Source organism: Entelurus aequoreus, linkage group LG14 (genome assembly GCF_033978785.1).
Source record: "Entelurus aequoreus isolate RoL-2023_Sb linkage group LG14, RoL_Eaeq_v1.1, whole genome shotgun sequence".
In the NCBI taxonomy this organism is placed as follows: Eukaryota; Metazoa; Chordata; class Actinopteri; order Syngnathiformes; family Syngnathidae; genus Entelurus; species Entelurus aequoreus.
The window spans coordinates 46,693,902-46,706,327 of NC_084744.1; the positions used below are offsets into that span (position 1 = coordinate 46,693,902).

Consider the following 12,426-nt stretch of genomic DNA (forward strand, 5'->3'; position numbering starts at 1 on the left):
AACCCTTGATGCTGAGTGTCAAGCAAGGAGGTAATGAGTCCCATTTTTATAGCCTTTGGTATGACTTCTTGTTTTAAAACAATTAATTAAAAGTTGAGTCAACTTTGAATAAGTTAATACAACTTATAAACTTAAGGCAACTGGCTGCAAAGCTTTTAAGAGTTTACTCAACTTAATCAGGAGGTAATTGTGACCACTTTACAGTGGCCTAACTTAATTTAATTTTAAGAGACTTTTAGTACTTTTGTTATTTTTTTTAGTCCCAGGAACTTATTATTCTTATTTTGTAGCTAGTTGTATTTACCTATACAAGTAGACATACAATCCATCTATTAACTACGAATCAAGTAAGAGTTGGCACAACAATAACCTTGAAACAGCCCTTTGAGACACTTGTGATTTAGGGCTATATAAATAAACATTGATTGATTGATTGATTGATTGATTGATTGATTGATTGATTGATTGATTGAAAGTTAACTGAACTCAAAAATGCTTTGCAGCCAGTTGCCTTAAACTTTTTTGGTTGATTCAGTTTTTTGTTTTGTTTTTAAACAATGTAGCTCCTATGTACTGCAACTACAACCATTCATGTAAAACGGCATTGAGAGTAATTTCCTTATAGTGAGAGTATGTCCAACTTTGCGTGACATAAAAGACCTAATGGGTGTGGCTAAGACATCTGCAATCCTTTTACTGATCTATATGGCAGTTCTTATTTAGTCCTATAAATTCTGCCTAGCAACAAACGGCTATGACAAATAACGATTCCATTTATCTGCTTTACATATTTTGCTAGATTGTAAAAGTATTCGAGCTTTGCATTTTTATAATCAGGACAAAATACGACAAATACAGTACCCTTTTTCTGTATTGGCATATCTGGGTTTCACATGGTAGTTAGGCACTGCAGCAGTACAAATTGTGGTTTAAATTGAAAGGTTTATATTAAAATGAGCCAAGTACCATGAAAAATAGTATGTGAATGTGATGGAGTGGATCAATACACTCCTAGGTAGAAATACAGAAGGGAAGTGTTTAAGCTATCCTGTCGAACGCATGTCCTTCCTTGAATCTTGATGGGTCGATGGATTACGCATCAAACCATGGAAGACAGCGCTGGACTTATTTGTGTAAGTAACATATTTGAGGATAAACGGTATAGAAAAAATGGATGCATGGAAGTTTAGTTTTTGCAGTTGCTCTCCTGTTGCAAGCCAAATATTTTGCTGTCATCTATAATTCATGTCTGCAGTTTTTTTTAATGGTGTGAAATTCATGTTTAGTCTCAACGTTTAGCTAGATTTAGCTGCTTTCCTGTTGTCCAGTAATGTTTGGTCTACAACAATATTTAGCGTCATGACATAGCTGGTTTACGAGCAGAGGAGCATGTTCGGCAGCGCACAATCGCGGACTACTTACAAGCAGACACAGTGTGTAGACAGAAAAGAAAGAACGGACACATCTTGGCTTAAAAACTAACGATAAAGGTGAAGTTATAACACTGAAACGCCCTCAGGAAGAGGTGCTTTAAAGTCCAGCTGCAGTCTGCAGTGTTTTAGCTACTTCTAAATCACTAATCCTCGCCTCCACGGCGACAAATAAAGTAAGTTTTTTACAAGTATCATCCCTGCAGGATGACGAATAGCTATGCTTCACTGCCCACCATAGCTCACGGTAGCTCAATTAACAGTAATTGAACAAGTAGATTAAAGGCCTACTGAAATGATTTTTTTTATTTAAACGGGAATAGCAGATCCATTCTATGTGTCATACTTGATCATTTCGCGATATTGCCATATTTTTGCTGAAAGGATTTAGTAGAGAAAATCGACGATAAAGTTCGCAACTTTTGCTCGCTGATAAAAAAAAGCCTTGCCTGTACCGGAAGTAGCGTGACGTCACAGGAGCTAGGATTCCACACAATTCCCCGTTGTTTACAATGGAGCGAGAGAGATTCGGACCGAGAAAGTGATGATTACTCCATTAATTTGAGCGAGGATGAAAGATTCGTAGATGAGGAACGTTACAGTGAATGACTTGAGAGGCAGCGATGGACATATCTTTTTTCGCTCTGACCGTAACTTAGGTACAAGCTGGCTCATTGGATTCCACACTCTCCTTTTTCTATTGTAGATCACAGATTTGTATTTTAAACCACCTCGGATACTATATCCTCTTGAAAATGAGTCGAGAACGCGAAATGGACATTCAGTGCCTTTTATCTCCACGACAATACATCGGCGAAAGGCTTTAGCTACGAGCTAACGTGATAGCATCTTGCTTTAACTGCATATAGAAACAAAAGAAATAAACCCCTGACTGGAAGGATAGATAGAAAATCAACAATACTGTTAAACCGTGGACATGTAAATACACGGTTAATGCTTTCCAGGCTGGCGAAGGTTAACAATGCTGTGCTAACGACGCCATTGAAGCTAACTTAGCAACCGGACTGCACAGAGCTATGCTAGAAACATTAGCTCTCCACCTACGCCAGCCAGCCCTCATTTGCTCATCAACACCCGTGCTCACCTGCGTTCCAGCGATCGGCAGAAGGACGAAGGACTTCACCCGATGCGTTTGGCGGCCCGGAGACGTAGGAAGTCAAGGTGAGGTCGGCGGCTAGCGCGGCTAGCGCTCCAACAAAGTCCTCCTGGTTGTGTTGCTGTAGTCCGCTGCTAATACACCGATCCCACCTACAACTGTCTTCTTTGCAGCCTTCATTGTTCATTAAAAAAATTGCAAAAGATGTCCAGAATACTGTGGAATTATGAAATGAAAACAGAGCTTTTTGTATAGGATTCCACGGGGTACCATAACTTCCGTTACTCTGACTTCGTCACGCGCATACGTCATCATACCGCGATGTTTCAGCCGGATATTTTCCGGGAAGTTTTAAATGTCACTTTATAAGTTAACCCGGCCGTATTGGCATGTGTTGCAATGTTAAGATTTCATCATTGATATATAAACTATCAGACTGCGTGGTCGGTAGTAGTGGCTTTCAGTAGGCCTTTAATAATTAATTTTCTACCACTTGTCCTTAATAATTTTGACAAAATAATAGAATGATAAATTACACAATATGTTACTGCATACGTCAGCAGACTAATTAGGAGCCTTTGTTTGTTTACTTATTAATAAAAGACATGTTGTCTAGTATGTTCACTATTTTATTTAAGGACTAAATTAGGCTGAAGCTTAGAGGTGACAGAGCTTTCGCCGCTGCTGCTCCCAAGCTCTGGAACGAACTACCTCTGAGTGTTAGACAGGCCTCCTCTCTTCCTGTTTTTAAATCTCTCTTAAAAACATACTTTTGTTCAATGGCTTTTAACACTGAGTGATATCCATCCTGCTATGGCGCCCCATAATACACCTGTTGTGAACCTGTTTTTATGTTCTATTTATTTGTTATTTATTTTTTATCGTGCTCTGTTTGTGTTGTGTTGTGTTTGCTCGGTTCTCGTATTATCTTTTAAACTGCTCATTGTACAGCACTTTGGCTACCCCTGTGGTAAATTTTAAATGTGCTTTATAAATAAAGTTGATTTAATTTGATTTGATTTGATAAATTGCAATAAGAAACATATGTTTAATGTACTGTAAGATTTTTTGGTTAAAATAAAGCCAATATTGCAATTTCTTGTGGTCCCCTTTATTTAGTACAGAAAAGTATCGAAATACATTTTGGTACCGGTACCGGTACCAAAATGTACCGTCACATACTGTCGCACGTGCAACGTCATACACCCTCGCGGAGCACAGAGTTAGAGACATGGCTAACGTTAGTTGTGGTGCTAGAGGAGTGGTGCGCGTGGTAATACGAGAGAGAGAAGGTGTGAATCTGGTAACAAATGGAAGAAAAATTAATTCCTAAGAAAAACAGCATGGGGTCCATCATCTGGCGGTGGTTTGGCTTCAAGCGGAAAGATGTTGAACAGACAACAGTAATATGTCAAGTATGCGGCAAAAGTGTTGCTACAAAAAGTAGCACCACTGCTAATTTGTAGCATCATTTGAAAAGTCACCCGCTAGAGAATGAAGAGTGCTTGAAACTCCGCATGTCAACATCTCCGTTCGGTGCCACACCCACAAAATGCCAAAGCAACCATTTCCAGATCAACACCGTATGAAAACAATAGTCAACAACAGAAGGAAATAACGTCCGCAAGAACCTACCACATAGCAAAGGACATACACTATTTGATTTCCTATGCAGCTAATTTTTTATTTGACAGTTATTGAAATATCTTGTGTGACATCATGCACTTTAATTTAGTGTTGTTTTGATATGTCATCTTAGTGACATCATGCACAAAAGTGCACTTTAATTGTTTTAAACTATTGTATTGGCGTTCTGTACAAAAAGTGCACTTTAATTTAGTGTTGTTTTGATATGTCATCTTAGTGACATCATGTACAAAAGTGTACTAATAGCTTGTTTTAAAATGTCTGTGACAATCTTGCACTTTCTGTTTTGGAAATGACATGAATGTTTGTGCCACTGCTTAATAACTGTTTAATAAATACAGTTTTGGTCAATTGACTTAGTTGTGATTTCCCTCTCTGCATGAAAGTTTAAAATGAGCATATATTAATGCAGTATGAACAAGAATGTTTTAATGTAGACACATAGAATCATCATACTGGTGTGACTACATGCATCAAGTGTTCATTCAAGGCTAAGGCAAAATATGGAGATATATATCGTGTATCGTGACATGGCCTAAAAATATTGAGATATTAATAAAAGGCCATATCGCCCAGCCCTACATTAATCCGGTCCGCGGTGCAAAACAGGTTGGGGACCCCTGCACTATGCAATGACTTCCCCATACACCCTGATTGTGGAATTATTGCATTGTTTTCAATTGTTGTGGAAAACTCTGATGGTTTGAAACATTTGAATAATAAGGCACCGTGACAGCGAAAGCCAGCAAAGTCAAGAATAATGTTTTATTTTGAATGTATTTGTCTTGGAAGAATGCAGAATGAATCGGACTGGCATAGCTATCGTCCCCCAGTGTGTAAATGTAGGAAGAAAAGTTTTTACAAAATCCAATTGTAAATGTCAAAAAGCAGTAGGGGATTCATGTGGTTTGTCATATAAAAAGGCCACTTGGCGATTGCATGAGAAATTGGGGAAGTTCCTAGCGGACCATCCCTAAAGCAATGGCAGCTCACTCTCTCTCCCACACACAATAAAGACTTTGCTTGAGCCAATAATCAGACAACTGGATAACCGTCCTGGTTTAAACGTTTTTATAGCCATGTGGTCGGGGGGGCGGCGAGGGGGCGGGAGGGAATGGAGGATGAATAAATAAACCGCCTGCTCACTCTGCTGCGGCCGCTGTGGTTTTATTTTGGCATTCCACTGATGCATCCAGATCAGCGAAGCCGCTACAGCTGGAGTGACCTCTGACCCTCCCCTGTAAAAGGGCTAGAGCGGTTGGAATGTTCTGGTACGCAGCCCAGGAGTACAAAGGAGTCTTTGCATCAAGCCAGGGGGAATGGCGCGTGTTTATTAGTGATGAAAATGTGCACCAAAAGCAAATAAAACATATTTATTTCAATGCTGTAGTACGAGTATTTAGTGGTAAGGAGTACTGTTAGACTGTAAAATAACTTTTTGGACCATTAACGCTAAGCAATGGGAACAACGAATAGTAGCTCGACGAGATTGGAAAGAGTTCTTGGACATTTTTTGCCAAATGGAATTAGTGTGACTTACCTTAGCCATGTTTGGTTTGATGCAGCGAACAAAGAAGGGGTTGGAAGCACTTAGCGTGGCCATCAGGGAGTGAAGAGATTCCTACAAAAACATAGCACGTTAGCTCATTTCGTTTATGTAAACTATTGCTATAAGCACATTCATTTGTGAAAATTGGGCTGTTTTTCTAAGTATTATTTGTATCTGACACCTCACATGAGTATGACTGCCTGATGCTACATTCCAAAAGCCTGGGAAATAATACACTCCCAACTGGGAAAAAAACGTCACACAAAGTCCCACCATTAAGGACTGCGCTAGAAAGTAGTTTTGCATGGATATGGAATTCATTCTGAACAACTTTGCAACTATGAGAAAACAAACACTGCAAAAACTGAAATCTAATTAAGATTGAATATCTCAAATAAGGGTGATATTTGCTTATTTTCTGTCTGATAAGATAATTCGTCTCACTAAGCAGATTTCATGTTAGTGTTTTACTTGTTTTAAGTGTTTTAGTCCTAAATTATCTCAGTAAGATATTACAGCCTGTTGCTGAGATTTGATGACCTATATTGAGTAAAACATGCTTGAAACTAGAATATCAACTGTTGCAAAGCTGTGTCATTAACACTCATGAGTATAAAACTGCTTTTTCAAAGTAATAATTTCTTATTTCAAGCATGAACAAAAAAATCATGACTTTGACACAATTGTGTCTCATAATTTAAAACAGATGACTGCCAAATGGAATTTGCGGTTTTATTTTCAATGAAACAAGAGAAAATACGTACTCAAATAGTAGTACAGTCGGCACAGTACAGTAAACGGACAGTTAATATTTAAACATTTAACATGTGACATTTCAAACTATTTTGAACAGAAATAGTTCATGCACATTCAGGTAAATTATTCAAAATTACAATTTAAAAAAAACTGGCTCGGGAGCCGGGCTGTATATATATATATATATATATATATATATATATATATATATATGTATATTACTCGCGCACTAATTGACTGAAAGAGAACGCACTTGGCGCGATGATGTCATGTTATCGATTGGAAAATGCATTTTTAGACAATATGATTTGCCTGAGCGGCTAGTAGACCCCGAGAGTAACAAGCGGTTGCCTTTCCATTAAGAAAAATAAACTAGTTTTTAGTGTAAGTTTGCTGGTTTCAAGAAATGTAATGCATAACATTATGTCAAGATAATGGCATTAGCATTTACTTAATTTAAGATTATTTTTCAACATATTGAGAAAAAAGGTCTCATATTTTTTTTTTCTATCAAAAAAAGTGCACTTGTTATTAGTGATAATATACTTATTTTAAGGTATTTTTAGGTTAGTTGAGGTTAGCTAATTTTACTTGTTTTGGAAAGTCTTGACAAGCCAAATTTTCTTGTTCTATTGGCAGATAATTTTCCTTAGTTCAAGTAACATACCCCCAATTTTTGTATTTTTTTTTCTTGTTTTTGAACACTGACTTTTTGCAGTGCAATGTCATCATTTCACCAAAATGTAGCTTTTTGGTAAACTACTGAGTCTCAAATAATGCTGACCGAGCAGGTTGCTCTTTCCCGCTATTACCGCATTGGTCGTGTAACTGCTTTGTTGTGCAATATATTCGTAGATAAATGTCTATGTGGTCCACTTCCAAATTGTTAAGTTGTTAAATATAATTTGTTTTCAAATTTCAGAAATAACAGCCTGTCTCTAATTCCATCCATCCATCCATTTTCTACCGCTTATTCCCATCGGGGTCGCGGGGGGCGCTGGAGCCTATCTCAGCTACAATTTATTGAATTAAAAAAAAAAATCATCACACTGAAGCAGGATGAGTTTAACGCCAGCCAAGAATGTTAAAATAATATCCAAACGGAAAACATTTATTCATGAAAATATGAGGAAGGCGGCTGATGGTGTGTGTCAAGTTCTTTAGGACTGTTGTTCGTCTATGACTGAAAAGGCTGAGACGGGAAAAGACGCTTTACCAGAGGTGAGACCAAGTCATTGCTTTGCAAGTCACAAGTAAGTCTCAAGTCTTTGCCCTCAAGTCTCGAGTCAAGTCCCGAGTCAAGACAGGCAAGTCCCGAGTCAAGTCCAAAGTCAAGACTGGAAAGTCTCAAGTCAAGTCACAAGTCCTGCATTTTGAGTTTCGAGTCCTTTCAAGTCCTTTTAACCACAGACTAATATTTTTACACAGATTGTGTATGCTTTTAAACCGCTGTATTTATTTATTAAAACAAGTGCATTTTAAATAGCAGGAAAAAAAATAGTACTGACATTGCAATTCATAATAGCACTATTAACCAGTCATTTTAATAGTTTAAACTATTTTAAACATTTAACTCATTCCTTTACAGAATAAACCAATTTGCAAAAACAAGTGCAACTGTACTTATTTGTACAAAAGTGTTAACATTGTATTTCCATGGCATATTGCATTGTAACTAGTTCCACAGCAGTTTCTATTCTGTTCTTACCTTATCTCATTGATCTCATCTCATACTGTATGTGTGTTTATGTGTGCGTACACATGAAAAACATAACAAATACATGAACATAACAATGAACAGAGTTGTACTTTTTAGATGTCAGGGCCCTATGCAATATGTACACATATTCTTAATATAGTATACATTTTAACTGACCTTTATTTGACTATGTTTGTCTTTTTGTAGGTGGCTAAAATATGCGGTGCTGCTGACCGCCATCTAACATTATGTTACTGTGTGTGATACATTGACTAACGTAACGTTATGTGTAGGTACCTCATGCAACCCTGCTTAAAAAAATCACTTGACAAAAAGTATGAATAAGGAAGCAAACTGCAGTGGACGCAACATATTGCTGTGTTTGAAATGATGTTATAACCATAGACATCTTATAAGTAGACGCAGTATTGGTTGCTGTGACGCGAGCAAATTGCATCTTGAAGTGGTGATGAGGAGCCGGCGAGCAGCCTAAACTGACAGTTGACAGGTAGAAAACAAAGATGTTTTTGGTGTTCAGCGTTTTCCTGCTCAAATGAGCGGACTGTTGAAAATAGGAATCGGGGGATTACTTTTCACAAGTAAGATTTAACATTAATGTACTTTTGGTTGTATTTTATGAAAATAACATTACCACAGAGTTAAGAAGGAGCAAAGATCTTCATTATTTGTATGTGAAAATCACAAACAAATCTTCTGGGGGAGGATGACCCCCCTACAGGGGTTTGGTTTACAAACTTTCAGCCCCACCTAAAACAAAATTCACCAGCCGCCACTGATTATGATGCATTCTCATTTTAGGCAAAATATAAGACAATACTTTCTTATCAGTATAATTGTAACCAGGAATAAGTCTTCAAGTAACAATATTCAAATACTAACATTGTTGGGTAAGACAGCATTTGGTTTTATTCTGAATCCAGTGAAACAGATTGGTGGTTTTAGCTGATATAAAGACTTTCAGGTGTTTATATATGTTTAAGTATTTGGCAGACGCTTTTATCCAAAGCGAAATACATACAAAATACATATATAACAATCACTGTAAACATTATCATTTAAGGGAAGAATGTAATACAAAATATCAATACAAAGTGTCAAGACAGAATAAACTCTCTGCTGCTGCAGCAACAGAGATACGGTCTATAAGATATATAGATATCTAATGTATTCATACATTGTTTATGTAGGATATACGCATGTATATATAACGTAATTATATTGTTTCTTCAACTTAAAAATAGCTGACCGTTTTTTTCCCCCTTCTCTGGGCTTATATTCCCAGTTTTGATCTCGGACGTCTGGTCACTTATAGCATATAAGAATATTCTATTACTGTTAAGCAAACTATGAATAATAAAACATGTGTCCGTTATCATAGCTACGCGTATGACAAAAAAGCGTGTGAAAATGAGTGGTATTCAGTGAGGTAAAATGAATTAAATGCGCTGACAGTTCATTGCTCCTGCCAAATGAATTGCACTGAGTGGAGCGAATCACCACTCCAAGATGGCGGCCCCGCGTCTCGTCTGCGCCAGTAAGCAGTAGCGCTCGATGCTGCGTCTACTTATAAGATGTCTATGGTTATGACGTTAGCAGTGAGTTTACAGCCTCACTGATTTAACAACACAGCAAATAAAAGTCATGTTACTTAGCCAATAAACGTTAGCTTACATTCAAAACTTACCCTTCTTTGTGAAACTTCAAATGTCGAACGAAGTTGGAAGTTGTTGCGTCTCCGTCTGTAATATTCGAACTGCGTGATTTGCATACGGCAATTCGTTTTTTGTTGACCAAGTCGTAGTTTTTATACCCGAACGAAACCAACTTTGGTATAAATCTTTCTCACTGGCGCGTTGTTTGACAACTCTTGTTCATTGGTTGTCCTGCAATTTGATTGGCTGAATGCTGTGTGATGAAAACAATGTAGATCTAATTTGATTGGCTGTTGTACTGAGAGCACACACGCTGACACGCAGCACACACGCTGATAGACAGACAGACATGTACAAAATGAAAGCTACGGAGCGCTCCCAAATAACTTTTTAAACTTTAGGTTTTGGGGAAAGTAGCAAGTCATGTCAAGTCAAAAGGCTCAAGTCCAAGTGAAGTCACAAGTCATTGATGTTAAAGTCTTAGTCGAGTTGCAAGTCTCTTTACATTTTGTCAAGTCGAGTCTAAAGTCATCAAATTCATGACTCGAGTCTGACTCGAGTCCAAGTCATGTGACTCGAGTCCACACCTCTGCGCTTTACCAACCCAACTCCAGTAGATTTTGTTGGGTTTATTTCACACCACATTCATTATAGCTTGATAGCACTTAACCAAAAAGGGATAGCATTAAGCACTACTAGCAGAAACCAGTCAATGCTTGGTAATAATGTGTTTTTTGTGTGTTTGTATGCGGTGTAAAACAATGGAACAAACTGGACTTGCCAAACTATTAATGGATTTAAACTATAATACAAACATCAGGTCTGGTTCAAATATAGAGATGAGGTTCTTTAATTTGACCTGCTGTTGTACTCTATTTCAAAGTGGTAACATGTGCTCAATGTTTCCTTACCATTGTTGCTATGTTGTCTATTACTATTGTTGGTATGTTCAGTCTTCCTACATTGTTGATACAAATTATCGTTACAGTGTAATAATTATTATATGATATGATTATATGATAAAACATTTGTATTACAATCCTTAAAGAAAGTAACAGTGAAACTCAATGTATTAATCACTGAATGGAGAACTGGGGGTGGGATTAAATACGTTATCTTCTTTCCACTCCCTTTCAGGCAAAACTGGACAATCATCCATTACATACTGTACATTACCTTTTGCATTATATTATTTTATATTATTACGTGTTGTCTAACTTGTACTTTTTGTTATGTCATTGCCTGAAATAAATGAATAAATGAAAAAATGAATGAAATGAACAATCAATATATATAAGACTGTAATTACCCCCAACCATATCTTAGGACCAACAGTTTGATCATATTACACCTATACTGGCTCACCTGCACTGGCTTCCTGTGCACTTAAGATGTGACTTTAAGGTTTTACTACTTATGTATAAAATACTACACGGTCTAGCTCCATCCTATCTTGCTGATTGTATTGTACCATATGTCCTGGCAAGAAATCTGCGTTCAAAGAACTCCGGCTTATTAGTGATTCCACTAAAACTGCAGCCATGCAAGTTCCTAACAATAATACTTAGATGAGAAATACTACACATTAAAAGTATATCAATCAAACATTTATTAAGGTGATCATTGCAAACTTGTGTATTTTGCATCCCGATCTGCTCCCTTGGATTGGAGAGCGTGACACTTATCTCGTCGTTCTTCGTAAAACCTTGCGCTCTTCTGCCCTTCTTGATTACCTCTCGTGGATCTCTGAAAAAACTTTTATCCTTTTCAAGACGGCCGTGACAATGAAGTTTCGGAGGATCACAGAATGTTACCAGAAGTGCATTAAGGATGGAAAAGTGCATTATACCAGAAGAGGATTACTTCGAAGGGGAAAGTTCTTGGATTTGAAATATACAGTATCTATTGTGACTCAAGTGCTGGAACTTTTCTGATACACCATGTGTATACGTATATATAAACATGGACACGTGATCCTGCAAATACAGGAAGTAGAACATTTTGGAATGTGTCTCAAGGGAATTGATTTGTGTTTTTATAATTGTGATTGAGGTCAGGATTCTGTACAGGTTTTTCCACACTAAACACATCCAAGCATGCCTTTATGACCTTGTATTGTGTATTGGGGCACAGTCATGCTGGAAGAGAAAAGGGGCCTTCCCCAAAACTTCCCACAAAATTGGAAGCATACAATTGTCCAAAAAGTCTTGGGGTGATGAAGAAATAAGACTCCAATGACATATGGTTTAGTCCAACTCTTAAATGAGACATCAGTTGATTTAAAGCCACCTAGGATGACTCAAATCTACAAACCCTAAAACCAGTGAAGTTGGCACGTTGTGTAATTCGTAAATAAAAACAGAATACAATGATTTGCAAATACTTTTCAACTTATATTCAATTGAATAGACTGCAAAGACAAGATATTTAATGTTTAAACTGAGAAAAACATTTTTTTTTGGCAAATAATCATTAACTTAGAATTTAATGGCACCAACACATTGCAAAAAAGTTGGCACAGGGGAATTTTTACCACTGTGTTACTTGGTCTTTCC

The 12,426-nt window shown here is 37.3% G+C and overlaps 1 protein-coding gene across 3 annotated transcripts in view; it reads right to left on the minus strand.

Moving 5' to 3' along the window:
* The window catches only part of myo10l3 (myosin X, like 3), a 216,170-nt gene that overhangs the window by 60,726 nt on the left and 143,018 nt on the right, over positions 1–12,426 (minus strand). For all 3 annotated transcript variants that reach the window (XM_062070009.1, XM_062070011.1, XM_062070010.1), the window contains one exon: positions 5,735–5,815. In XM_062070009.1, the coding sequence (XP_061925993.1) occupies positions 5,735–5,815 (81 nt within the window). The remainder of the gene's footprint in view (positions 1–5,734; positions 5,816–12,426) is intronic.